Consider the following 26454-nt stretch of genomic DNA (forward strand, 5'->3'; position numbering starts at 1 on the left):
GTTAATTAAGCAGCTAGTAAGAAATGGAAATTGAAATTGAGGAGCAGAGTCATTATTTAAATGTCAGAAAAAACACATTTGTATTCCTAATTTGCTTTTTTTAATCCATTTACTTTATTTGAAAGTCATTTTTTACATTTGTTTTGAATTCAAAAATGTTTTTAGTGAGATTTTTATTGAAAATTATTTTTTTCCGTTTAAAGCGTTCATCAATGGATTGATAATTAATTCAGAAATACTAATTTATAATTCCTCCTTCTATTTTATTCTATTAAGTTAACAATATCATGAACTTTATTAATGTCTAATTACATAATAGAAGTTCACGTTGTTGTTTTTTTTAAGATTTGCTAATTCATGTTTGATTGTACAATTAATTATTAAATCACAAAATGCTTTGTTTTGATGTCTGTGACACTTGTGGTGCTCCATAGCTGCTGCTGTGTTGGTGGATTATCAGTATCTGCTGTTATTGATCCAGTTGATTGGTATTGGCCTGATTAAGTTTGTCAGTTGTGGATATTTAGCTTTTTTTCTTTTCTTTTTGATTTAGTTTGAAAAGAATGAGTAATACAATACATTAGGTTAAATAAAATGCACCTGGGTTCCAGCAGGTTCTTACAAAGTTGTCAAACATTTAACAATGAAATCAAGAATATGGAGGTCATAAAATGTGTTTTATTATATAGAGATTTTCTTTAGGTGTTACATTTTCAGATGTTGGCCACTGTAGGCTAAGCAGCCTGATGGTAGCCCTATACAGTAAATGGTGAAAACTACAAATCAAATTCAAATTAAATTCTTAAAAACATAACTTAGAATTGAGAAATGGGGCATAAATTGTGTTGTAGAGCTAATTTTAACGATTATTTGTTTGCATATTTTTGTTGGACTTTTAAAAATACTTTTGCCTGTTTTCAAATTTCCAGATCTCATCAACAAACATAAAAGTACCCATGGCGATACACCATTTACAGGGACTGAGCAGAGCCACACACAATCTTCAGTGCCAGCCAGGGGCCGAGGTCAAAGTGCATCTATGATCTACCCTCCCAGCTCCAGAGGAAGACTCTATGCTCCTCAGAGCTGTGGAAGTTGGAGGAAAACGTACTCTCTGAGAAACAAGAACCCTGAATCCTCTGCTGGACATCCCTCAGCTTCTGCCTCCTCCACTGTCCATCACTCTCATAGCATGTCACTGCCCAGCCTCAGCACGGGAAGCAGGACTGCCACTTTATCATCAGGGATATCTCAGCTGAAGAAAAAAGAACATATAAACAGCACAACGGAGAGTAGAGTTGTAGCAACAGAGAGAAAAAACAGTGATGCTCTTGGAAAAATGGGGTCAGCAGCAGAGTTTACGCAGAGGGTTGACAGCAGGAACACAGGCCTGCAGGGAAAGAAAATTGGTGTTTCTTTTGAAGTGGCCTCTTCAGCCACAGCCAGTACCTCAGCCATTCAGCAGAGCAGCTCCCAAGTAAAGATTGGACCTTCCCTGAAAAGCATAACCAGTACAGACACTCAACAGATTGTTGCTAAAACATCTCAGGTAACTCTCACTGCTGGTCTCTCTACTGCATTACAACAAGCTTCCTCTAACTCATCTTTACAAAGCAGCAAAGCCCAGGTCAATACTTCATATTCAAATAAATCAAAGTTCACTTGGGTAAAGGGTCAGAGTGCTGCAGGAGCAGAGCTCAAACCACTGAGCTCTGTTTCAACACCGTCAGCAGTTGTTGCCCCAACATCTGTCTTGAAATCTGGAGTTGCCATTGAAAGCCCCCCTTCATTTGTAGTTGCTAAGAGAACCGCTGCTAAGAAGTTACCTCGAAAGCTTAGCCAGCCCACTGTAGCTGCCAAGACCTCAAAGTACCGCTGGGTGTCCTCTGCAGGAGCCCAAGCTAAGACATCTCGTAAGCCTCCATCTCCCAAACCCTTGACTCTCACACAGAGAAGTCTGGACAAAGGAGAGGCCACAAGGAAACTTAAACCAGGTTCTTCTCCTTCTGTAAAATTGAAAAAAGGTATTGCAGTGTCCTCTGCTGGCACCTCACAGAGTAGCCGCTATCGCTGGAAAGCAGGGGGCCAGAGTACATCTGTGGCAGGGACAGCAGGAGCAACAGCAAACCGCCGTAGATCTGCTTTCCACTGGACAGCTGAGAAAAGTAACAAAGGATTGAAAGGAGGGATTTCTGTGCCCCTAAGTTTACCTCAGCGCACCTCCATGTTGTCATCCTCCTCGCCTGGAGGGTTCAAGCTCCGCAGCAGGATGAAGATTATTAGAAGGTCTACTATCAGGTGAATAATGCACATGACATGATCAAATTCAAATTCAAATTCAAATTTTATTTGTCACACACACACAACCATACACAGTATGACATGGGGGTGAAATGCTTGTAGCTGTACAATGCCCGACCATTAAATGACAGAAGAAAAGTTTTACAATATTTACAATTTACTACAAAAATTTACAAATTAACTTAGGTGATGGCTCTTGTTAAGGCTTTTTACTGCCCTACCCCCTAATATATACTGCATCCTTGTCAGTAGGGATCAGCCAAGCGTTCAGTGTGTCTTTGCTCATGTTTGGAGGATGTTTACACCGATAAGGTGAAAATGATTTACCTAATACTAACCTCTGGTTTCTGTTTGAGAAGGAGGGTTTAGTGAAAGCTCTGGATTTGTTAAGTCCAACATGAGATTTCTGTTCTAGAGCATTAATTTAAACTCTGGTTCAGTTATTGGGGTAACTGACATTCATCTTATTATCAATCAGATTCATGGTTACTAGGATATCTTTAGGATAGCTTCACTTACCTTAACACCGGCTAATCCTACTTGGTAGTCACTTGAAGGTGGGTATCAGATGCAGATGCAGAAAGACCTCACATTATGCCTCGAGGGTTGCAGGGCATAAAACTCTTATTGATTGTGTGCTGTTAGAAATGACCGTGGTGATGTGCCCCAAGAAGAGGTGGTTCTGTGATAAACTTTGTGTTACTGTAGTAATCACTGTTTAAATATATGAATCTAGACCTGCATGGTATATTCCACTGATGTTTTTCTTGTTCCCAGTAAATGGGCACATGCATGTCTCAGAGTGAACATACTCGGAGTTGATATAAGGAACTTTGAACAGCTTTTTTTGGAACTAAACATTCAATTTCCCATCTCAGAGTTCATTAACTCAAAGTTTAGGATTTCTTATGTTTAATAGTTTTTTACTCCTCCTGACTGTCCTGTGTGTCTGCCTTCTGTATTGTGACCACAGTGGCAGTGGATCAGAGAAGGTGAGCCCACCAGCTGTGAAGCACTCTCCCCAGGGCAGAATCTATACTTTGGCCAGGACTCCCACAGGAGTTAGGAGGACACCCACCAGGGAGCTTGTGTCGTTTGGTAGACACAAGTTGAGGCGGCTTTCCCCTGTCTCATCAAAGACAAGTAAGAAGCACACACTACAGACCAAAGTAGAAAGTTGTTATTTTGCTCTGCTGTAAAGTTTGCTTTGACTAATTGCTGACGTGTCAACCATACATGGATGTTTACGCAGAAAATCCTATAGCTGTGGGTGATAAATCTTCTTTTAAACACGTGCGTGTCCTCACCCATTATTTGGTTGAGAGCAGTAATATTCTACAGCCATTTGGTGGTGCTGTAACAACTCCAAGCCGCAAAGTCACCAGCTGCATATCAAGCAAGCATACCTGTTTTGCTTCCTGGAGTTATTCATTATGCTTATGTTTTGTGTGCACTTTGGTCATGGTTAGGCATATGCTTAGTTTTAGAAAAACATGGAAAAATAGGGAAAGATGTAATTTATATGAAGATATAATAACAGGATAGAGTCCAAATAGAAATGCATTATGTACTGCTGTCTACCACACCTGCAAGAAAAACAAACATACACGACCTCGAACACAAAAATTTGAAAATGCTGATTTATATATCTGTGTAATCTTCTTGTGGGGTGTGTGAATGTGAGAGAGAGAGAGAAAGAGAGTGTGGAGTGTAAATGTGTATGTGTCTTTGCCACAAAATGTACTTGAAAATGAGGGTGGGAAGCCGCAATAACGTCTCCCAGGAGTCAGAGGCAGGCAGAGATGGATCCTGGAGAACTGGGCTATTTGCCCCCTCGAGAGTACTGAAGACCTAAGGCCACACATCCCAGCTAGCGAAGGAAGCTGCCCCTAGATGGGGTGCCCACGGCCAAGAGGTGGGAGTCCCAGAGGACAAGAGGCGATGGGCAGTCGACCCCGCTAGAATTCTCACCCAGGACATGGCAGACCTCCCCTCAGACAGGGAAGAAGTCCAAGCCACCCCAGACCACCAAGAGAGTGGGTCCATACCAGAACATCCTGTCAAGCATCCTGGAACCAACTAGTACCCTCATCCCAGGAAGGGGGAGCTGATCCCCTCCCTCTATGACCATGTCCTACAAGGCCAAGGATCAGCAAGTCCCAGACCCAGGCCCAGCCATCCACGCATCCACCCTTCCACCCATTAATGATACACAGAGATACAAAATCAACATATTGATCAACATAGAAGTGCCAAAAACTGCAGACAGTCCCCAGACATCCATGCTTGAAGGCCAGCATGTGAGGTGAAATTAGCATGTTTACACCCTGCTGCTGCTGGAAAAAGAAAAAGATGGAAAAAAAAGTTTGTGGTCTCTACAGCTAATTTGCCCTTCTGTTAGACAGAGGGTGATTTAATTATTTATTTTTATTACAACTCACCTCTTTGTGACTCTACAATGTAGTAGTGCCTGAGCCAGGAAGGGTGTCCGGTTCAAAAATCTGCTAAATCAAATATGCAGAGACACTTGGTGTAATGACCCCCTGTGAAGCAGGGAGGAGCATTTTGTTAAGGCTCTATGTTGATTGACTGATTAATCAGCCAGGGCTTGATAGCAGTAATAGCAGCGGTAATTTACAGATGTGGAGGCAGGCAGCACCACTGATTGGCTGATTAATCAGTCAATCAAGGTAGGTGTCTGTGCCTCGCACCAGTGCACTTCATGACTTAGTTCATCACCTTGGCAATCCATGTTCCTGTCTAAACTTTGTAACTGCTGTCTCCGAAAACACAACATCATGGTGGTGGCTACATCTATAAATTGTATATAGTATCTCACAGTTATTGTTAATAGCCAGTCTTTTTATGGTTCATTTTGAGAACCTGTCAGTAGCTAACCACAGAGCAGGTGCTCCAGAGGTTCTAACAGTAAGAGGAAAACATCAGTTTATCATGTTTGCATCGTTGATATGTAGGATAATAGAAATAATGGGCAAAACCAAGCTTCTTTCTGCTTGCTGTTTTAGTTTTTGTTCAACATGCTTCTAATTGATCCAGTGTGAACACAATACATACTCTACCAGCCAGTGTCTGCTTTGTAATGTATGTAGAACTGGTACAAAGCTGCTAGTTAATTGAAGCCATGTCCAGCAGAGGGCAGCAGTTTCCATCCATGTCATCCTTGTAGGGGCTTTGTGTTGCAAGCTGTCACAGGGAGGTGTACAGGCAGACTATAAGAGGGGGTGGGTTAATTGATTGCCCAATTCAGCGGTGATGGCGAACAAGTGCCGATAGCGGGTAATTTGCAGAGGTGGAGGCAGGCAGCACCACTGCTATCAAGCCCTGGCACCACTCTCCTTCCAGTAGATAAAAAGGAGCTAATGCATAATTATCCTTTTGCAAATTGGATTGTTTTAACGAACTGTAGAATATAGGCCTAACCTGATGGAAAGCAATCATTGTTTTTACAGCCCCAACCCCGCTCTCCCTCCATTCCCCCCTTCCTGCTTCCACTTGCCCCTCGAACCCTCCGGTCATTTTGTGTGTACCCTACACGGCTCATGGCCATCTTCGTGTAATCTCCCATACTCAATGGAGTCAGAAGACATTAGAAAAACCATCACTATTAACATTAGGCTTTATTCGTCCCCATGGCTCTGCATCTTAAATTCTGTTCCTCTTTTTCTGATGCTTTAACACAACTTTATGCTCTTTTTCCCACACCTCCTAAATCATTTTGTCTTTTCCTTATCTTCATCTTTGCCCTCAGTTTTTTATATCATGTGATACAACAACAGGAACACATGCATCTCTAATTAAAGATGGACATTAGAGACTGAGGAAAGGTGGAATGTGGATGAGTGTGGAAGAAGATGGAGTGAGGAATGCTGCTCTTAGCCGTCTGTGCTTCTGATAAGAGCTGCTAATAAAGCGCAAATTGAATTACTAATGATGGGAAGCACATTCCCTATAGATGAGCCTGTTTAAAACCGACCTCATGACCACTCACACATGCATGATAATATACTCACAAACAATGTTTCTTAATTTCCTGCTCGGTATGCTAGTTTCAGCTTCCTGTCCACGTTCAGGGGACCGTGTTTTCTGAGGTGCGTGGTTATCTGAGGTTTAATTTAAAGAGGGCATAAACCTAAGTAAGCAGTTAGGACTGTAATGAATTGAGAGGTGTGTGTGTGTGTGTGCTTGCATGCAGTCAGAGACAGCCATGTAGCCCAGATAATCTAATAAAGCAGATAAATGTCAGGAGCGGACAGAACACAGAGAGGAAGAGTGCTGAGGCGTGCGTCTTCAGGCCCCATGTGACAGGCTTCTGGAGCGCTTTAGGTCTCTATCTCACTCCAGTTTCTTCCCTCTCTCACCATCTCTCATCTCAGTCGTTCCCCTCGTTTTGGCTGTCTTCACTGCTCTTTTAAAATACCTTGTGATTTTATTTTATTTTTTAAAATCCCAGCGCAGTGGAGCATTTTTGCAGACTACAGGCGTTTTAGGTCTGAACTGTCCAATAAAGCCTTGAGTAAAAGAAACTTTTGAACTTTAATTTTCTAAAAATAAAACGACACTTATAGATCAACAATTTGGCATAGAAACTATTTTTGACATAATATTTATACTTGTACTTTTTCAAAACAAAAAACAAAATGACTGTTCCTCCCAGTCCACACACAATTCACTTCAAGCAAACACATAAAGAAATTTTCATAAATACAAAATGTTCAATGGTAATTGTCCTTGTGGAAGGTTTGAACGGAGGTTTGCCTGATTGTGATCTAACTTTCTTTTTTTTTTGTTCCAAAACGGGGTCATTAACTTTTGGGCAGGTTCATTAATGTTCATTTTAGTTGTTCATCCTGTTACAAACTAAGTAGAAACTGCTTCAGTTCTAATGAGAAAATAAGCAATTTTCTACATCACTGTGAACGCTTCCCAAAATGTTGCAATCTGCCACATCCAGTGAAAAGGTGTGCGTTTAACCTCTGTGCATTTAGTGACACAAATGTTTTTGTTGTATGCAACAATTGGGTGCTTTTGTGTACAGAGCGGGTTTTGCTGCTTTCTTATTAAAACGCTCAACTATTTTCTTGAAGCATTCCCTACTCACTGTATTTATTGGACATGTTGGCCAAACAGAATGTGATTGGGTTAATGATTTCAGTGTGTCTTTGTGAGCTGGATGGATATACAGCCATGCTGTCCAGCCTCGATCTCATGGATGACTAAGCTGGATTTTTTTTTTTTTTTTTTTTTTAATGATTCACGTTACAAGGTTCTTCTTAGCCTTCATGGTTTTCCTGCAGTTTGTGGTGCATTTTCAAGTGGTTGAACAAGTTAGTTGTTATTTCACAATACACACAGAATTCCACACTTCTCTTCACATATGATTTCTTCTTGGTTAGTGCAATTTTGAGCTAAATCTTAAGTATTTCCAGACCCATGCTGTCAGATTGGTGACCTGTTTGTGTGTTGTAATTGGAATGTCTCTCTTACATGCCTCTTTTGCTCTCTCACACAACATAGAGGCCATTATCGCCGCAAAAGAATCCTCTTTTCACACCCCCTGCTCCTGCAGAGATCCAGTCACTGTGCCAACACTGATGCCATTTGTTTTGTCCATAAATAACATGCACAGCTCTGCATTGAGACCCTGCTTTCTTGGACCTTTTCTACTTTATGCATACATCTCATTCCATTTACTTTATGTGGACACATGCAAACAGAAAGTATTAAAGTTCCTCAAAGAGATGCTCAGCCCTTGAAGAGTAGAGCATGACTGATCCATTCTATCCAGGTATAATCTTTTCATTGGCAGTGTGTTTGGGGAAATGTGGGTGGGAAATGCTTTCCAAGTGGTATTGCATGGTGGATAAAAAATCGGGTGCTACATATCTGTATTCATAACTCATCAGTTAGTTAGCTAAAATACAGTCCCAGACCGTGACAGAGCCTCCACCATGTTTTTCAGGTGGCCGTAGATCATAGGTGTCAAACTCTGGCCCGCGGGCCAAATTTGGCCCGCAGCCTAATTACATTTGGCCCGCGAAGCCATACCAAAAATACTATCAGAGCTAGCCTACTGGTATTATACAGCTAATATATATATTGTTTAGTATTAAGCTTTGCTTGCTCCATATTCAGTTTTTCAGCAAAACGTGTTTGAGTCCATAAGAAAAGATTCATTCTTATATCTGGAGGAATAAATATATTTCAATAAATATATTTCAATAAATATTAACGTTAGCCTGCGACTTTGTTCTAGTTTTGAATTTTGGCCCACTGTGTATTTGAGTTTGACACCCCTGCCGTAGATGGTCACTGTTGTGCCTCTCCCCAGACCTGTTCTGTATGTCATACAGACATACTGTCATACTGACAATGATTTAAACCAACAATATCAAATCTGGACTCCTTGCTCCATAAGACCTGTTGCCACTGAGCTTTAGCATAGTTCTTGCGTAATTTAGCACACCTCCGCCATTTTTCCCTGTTTCCCTTTCTTAAGATTAAGTTAAAGGGCTGTCTCTCTTCGTAAGGACATGACTTCCAGATACTGTTAATATGTTGTAGATAGTTCTTTAGGCCTCTGCTTGTTTGGGTTTCAGTTAATGTCTTTGAAATTCACCTTGGTGGTGCAAAATTCCTATTTTATAGCTATTCAAATACGTTATCTTTGACATTTTCTGTTCCTTCTGTTTTTAGAATTGTCTGTTATGTGTATACACGATATTGGTTCTTCCATTTGTGTGATGTATTCCAACGAAGTTGAAACTAGCTAGTCTGCAAGGAAAACACCAGACTTGATTGGTGTGGTGTTTTTCTTGCTGTGCTACAAACAAGCTAGAAGGCCACCCTAACCAGATAGAGATGTGGTTCATGGGCGAGTTGGGAGATTCAATACAGGGACTGCTTGTACTGCTTAGTTATTTATCATGTACTTAGCAAAGTAATTAGCAAATAAAATATATGCAGAGAATAAATTTAATGATCACCAAGCCCTCCATCTTCTGTTGCTGAAGTACTCCACTTCTTTTGGACTAAAACTGCACAGTAATCACACAAATATAGAAACCTTTTTGGGTCCTGACACATGTACACGCTATCTGCCTGTCTTTTTTTTTTTTTTTTTTTTTTTAAAACCTTGTTTATTTTTGCTTGTTTATTTGCATCACTCTCTGGTTCACACGTGCTCCAGTTTCTCCCACTTTTCCTTCACACCATGGCCACTTGTCCTGCGGTCTTCTCACACTGACTCACTTTCCTGCATTTGCACACACAGCAGCAGCTTATAGAGGGCAAGAGATCACCGCTTGTTTGGAACTGAAAGCTGTGTGCTCACTGTCACTCCATATAACATGTAAAGTAACATGTGTTTTGCACACTGATGTTTCTCTGAACTCTATTCTTTAAATGATTTTAATAGTTTGTGTGTGTTTATGTGTGTGCATTGTTGTGTAGGTCCCCCCAAACAGCTGCCTACATACCGCTCTCTAAATGCCATTTCCCTGTGCTCCCGTAGTATTATCAGTTGGCCCAAAGTATGGACATTAAACCAATGTGCGCGCGCACACACACACACACACACACACACACACACACACACACACACACACACACACACACACACACACACACATGCTCATTCTGCTCATTCCTCTTCACTTTCTCAGGCTCTCTGTGTCAAACAGGTGGACCTCTGTCCTCTTTCTGTCTGTGCTGAACTGTCTGTGGCCTTCTCTCTCTCTCTCTTAATGCCTGTCACCATTTGTCTCACTCACACACATTCTCTGTAAGACATGTGCGCCCACACACACAAACAAAACACATGTCCACAACTGTAATGTTGCCTTAATGATTTAGACACAGGCTCATGCAGTTGTTGCAGACAGAAAAGAAGAATAAACCAACAAGAATGTCAGTGTAACTTCCACTTTTTACGTCTGGCTAAACAGAAGTAGTGCCATGAGACCTCTTTGTGGACTTTTGTAATCTTCACACTTTTCTGTGCATACACATAAAAGGCAGAATTGACATCTGCGTCTGCATGCATATATATATATATATATATAAGTAGTATAGCTATTCAATTGCATGAATGGTCCAGTTTCTCATGTAAGATTGCATCCTGCACATTACTGGCTTAGTATAGCTCTGTACCATGGTGCACTGTAACATTTGGCATTTTGATTAACCTCCCAGTGCCCAGAGAGCTGTACATGCCAATGATCTGTCTGATCCCTGAACGTACGGTATGCCCACATGAGTAACTTCACCCTAACTTTGCTGTAAGGCCTCTCCTTCTCCCCTCTCTTGGACTCTCATCAAACTGTCAGCTGGCAATAATTAAAATTTTCACTCATTTGAGTTTAACATGCCTCTCTGGCCTTCTTGAGGACACTGACATGGTTGAGAATACTTGGTCTTTGCTAAACCTGCTAAATGACAACAGATTCAAATTGCTTAAGGCGTGCTCCAGATAATCCAATCATTGAATCAATATTCTGTTATTATTTATATTTTTTATAACAAGTTCTAAGATTATTTGTGTGGTGTTGTGAAGGGGTGTCTTATTTTTTGTCGGGTGGGGTGGTGGGGGCGCAGCGGGTGTTGAAAAGTGTCATCAATGCTACCAAGTCCAGAAACTTTATCCTGAGATGATTGTGACTCCTTTCCAGTTAAGGAGGTAAATGTTTTCTTGGTATCCAGAGGAGTGGCCCATGTGCTGGGCTGTCTGAATAAATCACAAACCCAACAGGAGGCACACAGCGCACTGCTAATTATTTGAGAACACGTGGCAGGCTATATGGGTGTCGCTTATTGGTAAATGGGTTGGCTGGACCAATGGGTGTTGCCATATTTAGCTATGACAGTATAGACTTAAAATCCTGCCAATAGTAATGTGTACTAGTAATAGTAATTGTGACAATGATAATAATATTGATGTAATTATAACAATGGTGGCAGTAACTAAATAGTCGATACATTAGCAGGAATATTTAAATGTAAGGACAGATTTTCAGGAAAACTTTACCAGATGTGCAAAATAGAAACAGATTTTTGAAATTGTCCGGTGTATAGATTGGGATCCATGTACTTTTGGAAGGATTAAAATCAGACATTTGTCATTATATTTTCACAAATACATTTGACACTCAAATGAGAAAAATAAGGAGATAACATCTCGATGCTGTCAAGAAAATATCACAAACTGATCTAGATATTCTTCTTGGATGGTTTAGAGGGAAAATTTCAGCACTGGTGAAACTTTAGAAATTGGAACTGGCAGTATTTTTTTTTCTTTATTATTTACCATTTAAAATTTTCAAGGGACTACTTGAGGGTTTCAGCCAGTATGCTACAAACCTAAGAGGCCTGATTAGCCCACATGGATGCATTTTGTTCAAATTAATGGCCTGGAAAACTGTTTTTATTTCCCAACCAGCAAACTGGCCAACCACAACTTTAAACCACCATCCAAATATTGTGTAGGTTCCCATCCTGCCAAAATAGTTTTGACCATCCTGACATGGACACGGGACCTCTGAGAGGATCTTTTAGTGTCTGCCACATGGATGTTGGGTAAAATGCTTTGGCTCCTGCTGGGTGCAGGTTAGAGGTTCTTTGGATCAGACTTGTTCCAGTGCATCCCGTGGACGCTGCATCAGAATCCTTGAGCCCTTTCCAGGAGAACTTTACATTGAAAAGATCAATGTTATTTCCTCCACCATTCAGGGGTTTGTGTTCTGGCTGCTAATTGTTTCACAGCTATCATTACAAATCAGTATTTGGATGTACTTCTCACTTTAATACTTTAAAATATCTGAATTTGTCATGCCATTCTTAAAAACAAAAACAAAGGGTGAAACTAGAACTCCAGCAAGAAAAATCCGTTTATTATCAGAATACTGAAATACTGCAACAAAGTTTGCAGACTCATATAACAAATACTAAATAAAACAAACTGACAGAAGTAACTAGGTCTCCATTCATTCTTTAACTTCAACTGATTAATCAGTCCGAGTTATTCCTGTGCAGTTAGGGGTGCTGTTGTGTTACATAAAGATGTATTTGTCATCGTAACAGGGAGGGGAAAGTCTGGGGCTGTTAAGAGCTGCTCCATAAATCTTCACCTTTTGTTAGTTGGTAAAGTTGGCCGGCCACTCGCCCTGCTGTACCCTGACCCTATGACAGTAACATTATCCGGCCCCGCTCCCCTCCATATGTCTGCACACACTGACACATTGCCTCAGTAAGTGCAGGAGGTTTGCTTGGGAGGACGAGAAAAGATTCTGAAGTGTGCTTGGCACGTTATGTCCACCAACTCAGACACAGTATTAGCAGATGTAAGCGCACAAGACAGGAAAAAAAAAACCCAATGTTAAACAAACATTATGTTGCTAATTTTAGACTTTCTGAATTGTTTTATCATGATATTCTCTACTGGATCAAACTTGGCAGTTATATTTTATCTTGTACTCTGCAGAACTTTTCATTTAATCAGGATGTAGACCACACGAGATAGCTTAAAATGGGGTTTCCACTGGATAAAAACAACAGAAAAGATGCTTTGAAATCCAAGGAACTAGTTAGGGCCTTGTCCCCTGATTTGAAGCAGGGGCACAAGTTCTGGGGACTGTAGGGACTTCTTTCGCCACCCAGGTTTTCTTATTAGAAGAGACTCAGATCCATTTACTCACAGTGAAATTACCAGCACAGGTCAAGATGTAGCACAAGGCTATATGTGTGACTTCCTCTAAGTCCCAATGTACAAATAAATCTAATTATTTGGTGCAAAGCAGTGTTTTAGTGTCGCGAGAGCTCCCTCGGCCCAGGTTTTAATAGTCAATTTAATTAATTTAATTTTTTTTTTTTTTTTTTTTTTTTTGTGTAGTGCCAGATGACAGCAACAGTCGCCTCAAGGCGCTCTATATTGTAAGGTAAAGACCATACAAGATCTTGAAGATCAGCCTTGTTTTTGTGCTGAGGGAGGTGTAAGCAGGGACAGGTATCAAGACGGGGGGGGCAACTGTGTAGGAATGCTTAATGCTTGAATAAACATGGCTGAGTGCGTTACTTTTCCTTGTAGTACATGCCAAATGTTGGTTGATTGGTAGTATTGTTTCAATGCCTGAGGAAAGTCCAGCTTTGTTCTTAGTGTGTTGTTTCACCCAGCTCTGGTTCGGCCCCCAGTCTTTTCACTACCAACTAGATGCATGATTCCCACACTGTGTGAATCAGCAATGTTGTACTGTGCAATAGTATCATTCTAAGTTACAAATCTTTGATGGAACTATATCCGAGTCTCAGCTCATAAAGGCTTGCACATGAAAACTGAGGTAATCCTAATCAAGGCTGGAGTATTTCTGTGTGGAGTTTGCATGTTCTACTTGTGCTTGCATGAGCTCTGTGGTTCTCTACGGCTGTCTTCCTCCCACAGTCCAAAGGAAGGTTAGGCTAATTTGCGAGTTGTGAATCTAAGTGTGAATGGGACACAGAATCTGTCTCTGTGTTTACCCTGTGACAAACCAACAACCTGTCCAGCATGTGTCCCCCCTCTCGACCTGTGCCAACTGGGATAAGCTTCCGCTGTCACAGAGGGATAAGCATAAGAAATGGATAGATGGATGTCATATATAGTAGATTGTTAGCTCTGGGTATCAAATGTACTAAAACCTGGTATCATTTTATTTCTTTACATTATAGTCTACTAGTTTTAGACTTTTTATTCAGACATAATAATTACAAAATATTTTAGGCATTTAACATTAGGAGAGGTGTTGGACCAGTAACAGTGAAATTTTCTGTTGAACCTGTTACTGCAACTACCATCTAAATTCTTATAGGCACTATCACTGCAGAGGTTAACCACATCTTTACTCCATTTATCTACTTATTTCTATTTCTCTACTTCTCTCTACCCTACAGTGGAATAAAGCTGTTTCCCATATTGATGGGGCTTGACTGTATGTCTTAGTAGGCTGGTAGAGCTAAGTAGAGATTTAGTTCTTCTTCTACTTCTTCTACTTCTACTTCTACTTCTTCTACTTCTACTTCTTCTACAATTTCATCCATATGCCCTTCTCAAATCTGTCTGCTCTACCTGAGTCTCCATACAAGACTCAAAGCTAAGCATCAGGTTCTCAAGTTCAGGGTCCAAGCTGAGGAGAAACCTGACCCCTCATCTTGAAGATGTTTTTTTTTTTTTCTCCTTCATCCAAGCTTTCCAACTTTCCATTTCCATCCACCTACTGGCCTGGACATCTGAACCCCTGCAACTCTATTCTGGTCTGAGTGAGGTATTCACTGGCCCTCTACTGTCTAGCCCACCAGTCCCTAATGCTTTTTTTCTGTCCATTTAAATATCCACATTACTCTCTCTCTCTTCACCTACCTTTTGATCAGTTTTTGGTGTCTTTTTAATTTCACCAGTGCTGCTTTGTCTGATGGATAGATTGAGGGGCTGAACTGAAACTCAGTTCTAATGATGTAATCTGCCAAATGTAACCCTAACCCTGCTCAAACAATTAGAGGAACATTTGAATCACACATCAGATAGTAATGAATGAATCATAAAAGTTGAAAATGTTGATAAACTTTGTGTGGAGAATAAAATTACTTAATGGCCATTACACACCAAAAACATTAACCCTTTTGATGGCTAGATTCAAAGTGACACTGCAAGTCAAAATTTACCATTAAACTCACAGGCTGATCCAACTTGAATCATAATGTGGCTCATGCATTCCTACCTGGGTATGCTCCTGATGAGATGGCAGATGGTGTCCCAGAAGATCTCCTATCAGGGCATCAATAAGATAAGATAAGATAAGATAGAACTTTATTAATCCCTCGGGTGGGTTCCTCTGGGAAATTCGATTTCCAAAAAAGCACAGCACCGACAGAAGTTACAGAGTTATACACACACACATATATATAAATACAGAGACAATATAAATAAAATATACGAAGGGGATAAATAGAATAAATAGGAATAAAAATAAAAATACAAGTGAATTGCACATTTCAAGTATTGAGTCTATTGCACCATTGACTATTTACAAAAGTATTGCACAAAAGGTATTGCACAGTGAGGTGAAGAGGCACTACAGCTTAGTTGTTCCCTCCTTTGTCCTCCTGTTTCCCCTCCCTCTCCCCTCCAGAGAGGAGTTAAACAGTCTGATGGCGTGTGGGACAAAGGAGTTTTTAAGTCTGTTAGTTCTTGTCTTTGGGAGAAGCAACCTGTCACTGAACAGACTCTTCTGGTTGTTAATGGCCGTGTGCAGAGGATGCCTGGCATTGTCCATAATGTCCATCAGTTTCTTTAATGTCCTTTTCTCTGCCACTGTCACCAGAGTGTCCAGCTTCATGCCGACCACAGAGCTAGCCCTCCTGATCAGTTTCTCCAGCCTGGATGAGTCCTTCTTTGCTGTGCTGCTCCCCCAGCACACCACAGCATAGAAAAGTACTCCAGCAACCACCGACTGGTAAAACATCCTCAGGAGCTTCCTGCAGATGTTAAAAGACCTCAGCCTCCTGAGGAAGTACAGTCGGCTTTGGGCTTTTTTATACAGGTATAAAAGCTCATAGGCAGCCTGTGGTGCTATTTCTCAGTGTTAGCCTTGAGGCAATTCAGTTCAGTTTTATTTATAATATATAGGACCAAATCACAACAGTTACCTCAAGGTGCTTAAACACTGCTTAGCTGTGCACTCACACACAATGTTTCAAAGGTTCTGAATTCATTTCAAGTCTGGAGAAAGTGATGGCCACTCAGTTGCATCAATGCCTGTCATCCTGGAACAATTTACATACTTATCCTCCTGCACCTGGAGCACCCAGGGTCCAGTGCACCAGCATATGTTCTGACAATGGGTTTGAGGATATTGGCCATGTACTTAACAACAGTCAGGGCAGTGTTAGCTAACATTCTTTCACATCTGTCATGTATGGTCAGTGTGAACCTGCTGTCTCAATGGAATAGGGTGCCAGTGGTGGACCTGGCAGGTTTGTTCCTTTTTCTTTTTCTGGCAGGGGCCAATCAATATGCATGATGGTGAGTCTTGAGCACTGGTGCAAGTGAAGGATGTTGGGTTCTGTGCCACCATCATGGAGTCTGAGTCTATCAGTTTGGTCAGAAGTAGTCTACTGAATTCCTGGCAGTGCTCCCCCTTTTCCTCCTTGCATAAAGTAGCAGACACAGGTCCTTCTGCTGGGTTGAGGTCCTTCTGTCATCTTGCTTGTTTAACAGCCTGCTTCCTGGTATCTCCTCCTTACTCTTGCGAGTGTGCTGGAAGGAACTGCAAACATGTGAGGGGTTTGAGGAGTTGGACTACCTGTGCAAGCTGAAGGGGCAGTACCATCTCATGTTACCAGACTAAACCGAAACTAGAGAAAAATCAGTCAGGATGGGTAGGGAAGGGATCAATGGTCTGTGGTACCAGTACTATCAATATCTGTGTACCCATTGCTGTTCCCGTCCTCCTCCCACAGTCTAGGATGTGGTTTGGTATTTAATAATAGATGATTGTTTTGTGTTTGTCAGTTGCTACACTCTTGTTAAAGTCCTTTAAGATAACTGCTAGGCATGTATTGATTAGCTATGCCTGGGTTGATTGTTTTTATAGCCTGAGAAGACACTGCATTCCCCTCATCACCACCTTCACACACTTCTTCAGTAACTCATCAAGAGTCCCCTACTCTCTGTGTGTTTGAATAATTAATGCTTAAACTCTTTAATTAGGGAGATTTGCTCTGAACAGATGCAATGTAATTAAGTCTTCAACTCTATGTGTGGCTGGAGTGAAAATGTATTTGGTTTTATTTGTTTTTCTTGCCCTATACAAACTGAAGACACAATAAAATATAACTTATCATGTCCTGCTTGTTGAAACATCTCAGATGATTTCCAGTATGTGTTCAGCTTTGGTTTGACTCTCATTGTGTTGGCATTCATGGTAGTAAACGTGCAACTGCTCTGGTATGGCAACTCTGGTAGCTGTAATGGGTGGAAAGACTATGAGCTCCGAGTGTGATATTAATAACCGGCATTACACGCCAGAACAATGATGAAAGATTTGTCAATCATCATTAGTGTAGTAATGACAGCACTCTGACCCTGCATTCTAATGCTAAATGTTTCATTATTCACCATGCATGTTTTCTTCCTTGTCACCTTTATAAGGGGATGTTGTTTAAGGTATTGTGCTGCCACTAACACACCAACACGTGTGGTATTTTATTTTGGGCACTGAACAATGTGATTAACACAGTGTGTGTACAGACGGTGTTTAGCTTAAGGTTGTGGTTAAGGATGTGATCAGTTTTAACAGTTTAACAGTCTAATTTCATACTTGTCAACTAGTCAGACATTTGGTTTTAATTTTGTGTTTTCCTCATGTTAAACTGGTTACCAAATTAGTTCCCAGGACTATCATGGGTAAATGCTACAAAATGCCTCATTCATTTTTACAGTACAATTTCTAGTATTATTTTTATCTTTGTAACATTTTCAACTTGAAAGATTTTTTCAATCATTTCTTTAATTTAATCTTTTATTTAGCCCTTTAAGACCTACCATAGAACCAAGTCCGCCAGAGCTTATATTATATTTTTACATGGTGTGGTGCCATTTTTGGGAGCATTTCAAGTTGCTATACATCAATACAACAATTATAGCCCAGATTTTAATAATATGTATTCATTAAGTGCATAGTAATTACATAAATTGCAAAAAAGTGCAATAAACTACAAAAAAATTTAAAATCGTTTTTGCTTTTTTAACATATATTTCTAGTTAGAGAAATTTAAGAGGCTTATCCCTCAAAACTGTAAATACAAAAAAGTTGCACAAAATAGTTTCCTACCACAGGAAATTTATTTTGAGTGTCTTCATAGTTTTATTTTTGAAATACACCAATTTTTATATATTGCAGAAAAAACGAAAATAAATATTATACTGCAAATTTGCAAAAAAGCAGCATATGCATCAAAATAAACTATTTCCAGCAGTGCAATATGAGTCCTAAGCATCCCAGAAACGATACAGAAAGTCATAAAGTCAAAGATAACTTTTAAAAACACCAGTATAGGCCCTGAGGCCCTGATGGTTAAAAAAAAAAACTAAATTTCCGCGAAAATGATGTCACTTCCTGTTTCGGGCAGGTAATGGCAGACATGCAAAAGTTTGCGCTGACGTCTATTCCAACGTAGGAAGTGTTATGAACAGCTGATCGGATCGGCAAAGCGTGTTTCTGGAATATTATGTTTTTGTTGCTGCAAGTGCTTTTTATGCAGTTTTTGCAAAGCTATATGTGGAAGGAAACTGTGACCTATGACAAGCTGATGGCATAAGATGTAAGTACAACTCCTCCGGTTTCATATGCAAAAAAAACTATTGCGCTAGCTTACGTGGTTGCAGAGCTACCGGGATTTAAAAATAGTTACGCAAAACAGAGCGTGCCCACTCCGACCGGCTTTAAAGGGTTAATTGTTACACAGCTACTGATGCTGCACTTGTAATTTGATAAATTAATTTCACTGTTGCATAGCAGAACAAAAATAAAATTCTCTATAAATATAATAATTTGATGACCTGTTGATGATTAGTTGGTCTGCTCCAAATATGAAATCCGGCCGGTGGTGGGTTATCAGCTGTAGTCTGCTGGCAGTGATGCTGGTTTGACTGGTCAGTGGAAGGCAGCTGGCATGGATTCTGTCATGTCTTTTTGGGCCAGCACAGAATTAGCAGGGACCTGCAGAATTTGGGGTCAGTACTATTTATACTCACCTGTGAGTGGATCAGAGTGTACAGCCAGATTGAGGATTCACTCGTATGCACCACCCATACGCTCACCAGAGTGTCCTCCTTCTGCACTGCTGCCAATGAGCTGCAGAGGGGGCTCTGCACATGTGTGCTGCTGCCTCAGCATGTTAAGCAGCTGATGAACTTGTCCCTCACTCAAGCTGAACCTACAACCTCTAACTACACAGCAAATGTGCTTATGGTTTGGCATCTAAAATCACTGGCAACGATGGCAACCATTATAAGGATCCAACTTGACACTCAACTTTATTAATTTTTAGAAGATCATGACCAAAGTATTATTTCTTAATAATTTTCTAACTTTTTTGCCAACACGTAAAACTCATTCTTGCAATACTTCTGGTTCAGCTTCCAGCAGTAATGATTTAGTCACAGATTTATCTCACTCTCATTTGTTTCTCACTGGCAGATGAGAATCCAGAGAGTAGTCTCTTTCTGTTCTCTTCCATGCGAATGGTGGGGGGTGACTGCAGCTAGTAAACATTAGGGTGTCGTGGAAGGATGTAGAAAATATAGTAGTGGTGTAGGGTTGTGCGATATGACCAAAATCTCATATCCCAATATAAGATATTTATCGTCCTGACAACGATATGAATCACAAAAATGTAACATTTTCTGTAAATTCTGTGAATCTCGGGCAACTCGACTTGCGTGAAGTGTTTTCAGCTGGGCGTCCTTTACCTGGAGTCGAGTATTTTAACCGATGCATGAAACTATACATTTTTAGACATAAGTAGTAACGGCCACCATTTTCTTTGAAAGTTTGAGTCTAAGGTTTAGTTTTTTAGCACCTGACGTGATTCAGTTTATTTTGAAAAGTCTCAACAGGATCTTGAGCTTTATTGTGAAAGTGTTAACTGAAAAACAAACAAGCAGAGAACTTAAGGAAATTAATATAGGCACTACAGTGACCATCAAAAAGATGAAAACATATTGCTGTAAACAGTTTATTTTACGACATCACGAAACAAACGATAGCGTAACAGGAAACGATAGATGTTTTTATATCGTCATCCGGTATATATTGTTATATCGAACAGCCCTTTAGCGGTGTGGAATTAACACAGAGCCAGTGTATAAAAGGCTAAGATCTGACCTCAATATAGGACTGCCACAAACGATTATTTTGATAGTTGACTAGTCACCGATTATTTTTGCGATTAGTCGACTAATCAGATCATCATCCATTGGACGTACAGCGTACAGCTTATTGCACCAGCATGCATCTGCTCTTATATAACTATCATTAGCTGACAGCTTTAAGTGTTTCAGGTATGTGCTAACTAAAAATAAAGACAAGATGATAGTTTATTAAATTTTAATGAAATTTGCAGATTGTTTTGGTGAAGTTTAATAAACTCCTTGCTATCTAAAATATAACAGGACACTGGAGTATATTCTCGAGCATCTCACACTTCTGATGATCAGTTGTCTGCTTGAAGTTTATTCAGCTGTATAAAAACTATAACTTTAATCTCAGCCAAACCGATTTACTCAGGAACAAATAAAATACTAAAAAAAGCCAAACAACAACATTCTTAAGTTATCTAAGTGACTTATATTACATGTTTAACCGGAGTAGCGAAAGACGTTGGTGGGTTTGAAAACTATTTGCCGGGAGTCCGGTGTTCTCACAGGCTCTAGTGAGCCGTGCCCCCGGCTAGCTATCGAGCTGGTGGGTAACAGACCTCGCCGAAAACGTCGGAGCGCTTTTGAAAATATGTGGTGTCTTGATAAACTGAGCAGATATTTGAAGTTTACACAGCTACATTCTCACCTGAAAATATGTTAAACGTTTATTTTGTGACACAGAAAGAATAATAAGAGTAACATTAAAACTAACTAGCTGCCGCCATTGTTGGAAACTGACCTCGGCTGAGCTATGAATTCTGGGACACAGCTTCTTCTTCTTCTTCTGGGTTTAACGGCAGCTGGCATCCTTGTACATGCAGTGCTGCCATCTTCTGTTTCAGTCCGTTATTACACTCTTAAATCCTACTACTTATTCCTGCGTCTTTTGTGATCTTACAAAGCTTCAAACAACACGTCGCCTATTAAATCAGTCGTCGACGTAATCGTGACTAGTTGACTAATCGTGTCAGCCCTACCTCCATATCAAGTCTTTTTCAATGTTGTGGGACAAAATCTTTGGTACTCAAAGCTTCCTGGTTTATTATTTTGGACCGTGTGCTATTGAGTCATCACATTTGAGCATAATTTAATTAAAAGCAGGTAAACAATCACCTGGAGAACAAGAGGTATTGCTTTTTTCTGAAATAAAATCTCAAAGATAACCAGTTAACATGTCATTTTATTACCTTTTATTTTAAGCACACACTTGAACAGTGATGGTATTTCCCACACATCTACAATCCGGAGGAAGTACACTTATCGCACTTGCATCGCTTGCAAGTATTTGTGCAAATGTTTCTGAGCTCTGTAAAGGGCCTTTGCTGCTTATTGCTTTTTCTTCTGCAAACATGACTTATCATGTCCATTGTGAGTAATAACTGAGCAATATGATCAGCTGCCTCTCAAGTGAGTCTCTGGCACACAAACCTGCGACTGTTCTTTCATGCAGTGTCTGATTTGAGTTGCTCTGCATTGCACAGCAGGAGGAGGTCTGCTGGCTCAGTCCACTACAGAGGACATGTAAGCCAGCTGTGGCTGGCTGATTGAAGAGACTAAATGAGAGCAGAGGCATTGTTTGTATAAGTTAATTTCATTGCAGTTGTTCTCCCAGAATGATTTCAATGAATGAATGTTAAAATAAGTTCCTAGAATATCCTCTGGAAACCTGTCCATGTAAACTCTGTCTTTGGAAAACTAAATTATCAGCAAAGGTCTTGTCCAGATATCTACTGGCCACTCTGAAAGAGGCCCAATAATTGTCCATTGCCCTCAAAGTTAGTACACTAGATCATGTGTTGCTAGATTGTCGAATTCTATATTACTAGGGCTCGAGTTAATGGCTTGAATTAATGCAACTTGTGACCATCATGATCCTCTAGTTACCACACTAAAGTGTGTTTCAGGAAACATGTTTTCAAAAGAGCATCACTGAGATACATCCATCCCATATCCACATTACCTCCTCCCTTTGTCTCTACTTCTTAAACTTTTTAGGATTTTTCAGAATGATGCAGTTGGTGGAGTTACATTTTTAAGACATGATTTTCCTTTATGCCATCACGATGTGTAATTAGACCCAAAGTTTGTCAAACTGTTGATCATTTCAGTCTGAACAAACAGAAGTTGTCAGGTAAGATGAAATCAACTATTAAGGATTATCTGTGTGAAGAAAAAAAATGTGCAGGAGTATAATGCATTGTAAATTCAGTTGGGTCAAAAATGGCTTTATTTCAAGTAAGTCTGTACTACTGTGGGTATATTTCATTTGCAGGCCTTATGATCCAAGTAAATAGTTTTATTTATGAAAGCAGGTATTGAGTTTTATTGTATTGAAGCTGCATGAAAGCAGGCTGACTTACCCAGAGCATGATAAATTACCAGGCTGGATCATGAATGTTAACACAGAGAAACATTTGTACATTGGCTTTATTAGATAATGCAATTCACTTGTTGTGAAAGTCTCAAAAGAAAAGACATGCAGTCTTTTCTTTTTTCTTTTCTTTTATTGTCTTAGGCTTATTCTAGTCAGTGCAAAGAGAGTCAAAGAGAGTCATTTTATTTTCAATTCTGAAATCAAATTAAAGCAGTGTCTTTTTCACAGTGGGACACTTTGCTGAGTGTCTGTGGTGGAGAGAAGCGTGACTGTGTGAAAGAGTGCAGTATTGATCTGGGGCAGTTCATTTTCTGCTGTCCCTGGTGAGTTGCTCTGGGGGAAATGGCTAGTTTGTCTCCTGTCATTATAGCTTCAGAGTTAAAGAGGAGTGAAGAAGGAAAAAAGAAAAAGGGAGTTGGGGGTAGAAAGCCACTTGACTAAAAGAGAGACAAGCATCATGACCTCATAGACCAGCGTTGCCACAGACAAATCAAACTGTCCTCATTTGAGTCTTAAAATGTTGTGTTTACACAGAGAAAATATGGATTATGTCCTCGTAACTTTGTGTAGATACATGGTATATGTATCTAGATGTGGGGGTAATATTGCGTGGGTTCTCCTGAAGAAGGCAGTATTGATCGTTTACCATTAACTGTCCCCTGCTCCCTTGTGAATTGCTCTGGGGGAAGTGGTTAATTTACCTTGTGTCCAGAGGGCTTCTTCTCACCGCGTGTGTGTGTGTGGTTAATTTGTGTCCAGTCTTTGGGTGGCTTAGGTGTTAAATACCTCACTCTGTCTCTGTGGAAGAACACACAGATATCATTGATCATCTTGTTCAATGACAGTAATCCTGGCCAAATGGCCTCCATTAATAGTATAAACCCCGACATAAACACAGAAAGTAAAGAAAGACCCAAGTAAAGGAAGAATTATTCCTAAATTGTCTGTAAGAAAGATTAATCTCTGTGATGACTGTCCTTAAAATCACAAAGTGCAGAACTGACTTGCAGTGCAGAACTCCCAGTTGCTACCATAAACCTGTATTGGGTATCTAACCTAGCAACCAGCTGGCAACAACCAGTTGATAAGAGAAAATCTGTTTACCCTGACCAGTTGGTTGTTGAATGCAGTTGCTGTTAAATTAGTTGCTAAAACCGCAGTCAAGCTGACACAGAGACAGAGTCAATGCCCCTGACATCCACAGGTCGCTAGGGAAATTCCCCAACTGGTTGGCTAATGGTTGCTGGAGGTTCAGTCCAGAATAGTTTGCAAGGAAGATGTGGACTTAACTGCAAATATTTGCACTATTATCTAAGGGTTGTAAAACTCATTCAGGTATGGGCGACTGTTTTCAGTCTGCTAGTGACCAAAACAATCACACGGAGATTTCAGTTCAAAATTCTTACTGTGACCAGTTAACCTGACAACACCCAGCAATATCCAGCCATAGAGATTGACAGACCACGTGACTTTCGCGCATTGCATGCCGTGAACTCGTGGCAAAACAATCCAAGTACCTGCATCAAATGCAAGCATTTGCAGCACCGCAAAACATTCATTCTTGGGTGCGACTGTGGCTCAGGGGTTTGGGAAGCGCATCTGTAACCGGAAGGTCACCGGTTCGATCCTTGGGCTCTCTGTCCTGGTCGTTGTGTCCTTGGGCAAGACACTTTACCCTACCGCCTACTGGTGTTGGCCAGAGGGGCCGATGGCGCGATATGGCAGCCTCGCTTCTGTCAGTCTGCCCCAGGGCAGCTGTGGCTACAACCGTAGCTTGCCTCCATCAGTGTGTGAATGCGTGAATGAATGAATAGTGGCATTGTAAAGCGCTTTGGGTGCCTTGAAAAGCGCTATATAAATCCAATCCATTATTATTATTATTATTATTCTTCGGTTCCAATGCTTTTTCTTTGCCCCCCAAAAAGGTATGTACAAAACGAAGGAGAACAGTGCCGGTCCGTACAAAGACAGACTTGATGAAAAGTCAAAGAAAAGATACGAGGAAAAAAATCAAACCAGTGAAAGGGTCAGACCCTTACGAGAGGGACAAAATACGTTAGCGTGCTGCCCAACTTTCACCACGCTCATATTTATAATTATACGGTTCTTGGAGTGAGTGCATACACTTGTGAAGTTTAGTAACTTCAGGTCACTGCAACAAGCCCAGGTACAGTTTACCGACGGATGGGTACAGGACCTTGAAATGCACCGTGTAGAAAGTAAAGACCATCCTACATATAAGTTTACCAGTCTCACAAATCGTCTTCATAAATACACATTCGTTAACCGTTTATTAATATAACCTTTGAGCTCAATGGTAATTAATTAGTAGTGGAAATAATTTCTGGTACGCGTTACAGAAATGTAGCAGTGACAATAATATTGTATGCTGTAATCGTACTGGGCAATTAGTGATACAAAACAACTGTTTTATCCTGTGAATAAAAGTATATGTTTTTGTCAGTGTACCATGGTAATAACAGAAGCGAAACACAATATTGTGTCAGGACAATTCACTATTTATGCACAATAAATAAAGGAGCATAGCGCGACAATTTCTGTTCAGCGCCAGACTTGCTTGTAACCTATATCACCAATTATGTTATGAAAAATGACGCATTAACTACAACAGCAGACTGACCTTTGTGGAAATGCTTGGAGCAGACTAACCTGTGAGCTGGAGTGTTCTGGGACGTTATATTTGATCTTTGAATGGCTGCAATCCAGGCCATCCGTCGCCTCTTTGTTACTTCGGAAACATGGCTCGAACAATTTCTCTTCAACGACGTAATCCGATAACAACCGATCTCTTTACCCGTCGGCTTCCCGTGGCTGTCATGCGACCGGCTATTGCAGTTAATAATACAACAGCTTCTTGACATTTTTTGTGTTTCTTTTTATCGCTGTGTAACTGATTTCAATTGAAAGCCAGCGTGCGCTAGTACCTCTTGCCACGAGTTCCCAGAATTCTTTGCGGTTTTACCCCTGAGTGACGTCACATTTTCAATCTCTATTGGCCAATCGGTCAGGAAATAGACAATTTTCCCTAACAACCACAGGTTGCCAGGGGGTCACTGTGAAGTAGTCACACTCGAACGTCAAGGAAGGTGGTAGGGAAGCAGACTATGCAGACATTTTGGGTTTCCAAGGTGAGCAATTTATTTGCAGTGAACTTAATTTAATGTATAACTTAACAAAACTTTCCCCAAATCAATTCATTTAACAAAACTCAACATAACATGGCTCTGGTGACACAGCTCACCTCTCCTCTCTCCTGCATCTGGTAGAGACTGGCTTTAAATAGGGCCATCAGTTTCCCTCCAATTGCCCAGCCAGTACCACTCACTCAACTGAGGGATCTAAAACTCTACTCAGGTTATCTAAAAACACAAAACCTCTACACACTTCTAATATGCACATTTACACAACTAAATGGCAGTATTAACAAAAGGAAAAACATTCAACAAATCCCTTTAAACATTAACACAAACAAAAGGAAGCATCTCTCTGGAAAAAGAAACCCCTCCACATGGTTTGACCTGATGATGTCATGTGTGACATGATCAGGACTTTAAAATGAGGAAATGCCAAGCGGGCGTTTCCCCACACCTGACACTCATGATGACTGAAAAGACAAACAGAGTAAGTATGAACAAATGACTTAATCTGTAACATAATAAAGTATAAAGAAACATAACTTAGTATTTGTCTTAATTTGCAGAATGTTTGATTTGCCGGCAACAAAACGCTTACACAAACAAACCCGGGATAGTGAGTGAAGCAATGTTACTTGACAAATAGCAAATCATAGCAA

At 40.4% G+C, this 26454-nt stretch overlaps 1 protein-coding gene across 2 annotated transcripts in view; it reads left to right on the plus strand.

Moving 5' to 3' along the window:
• Window positions 1–26454, plus strand: part of zc3h3 (zinc finger CCCH-type containing 3) — an 81751-nt gene that overhangs the window by 1672 nt on the left and 53625 nt on the right. For both annotated transcript variants that reach the window (XM_080887774.1, XM_080887775.1), the window contains exons 2-3: window positions 930–2298; window positions 3275–3444. In XM_080887774.1, the coding sequence (XP_080743900.1) occupies window positions 930–2298; window positions 3275–3444 (1539 nt within the window). The remainder of the gene's footprint in view (window positions 1–929; window positions 2299–3274; window positions 3445–26454) is intronic.

The sequence above is a fragment of the Rhamphochromis sp. 'chilingali' genome (genome assembly GCF_963969265.1).
Source record: "Rhamphochromis sp. 'chilingali' genome assembly, chromosome: 7".
Lineage (NCBI taxonomy): Eukaryota > Metazoa > Chordata > Actinopteri > Cichliformes > Cichlidae > Rhamphochromis > Rhamphochromis sp. 'chilingali'.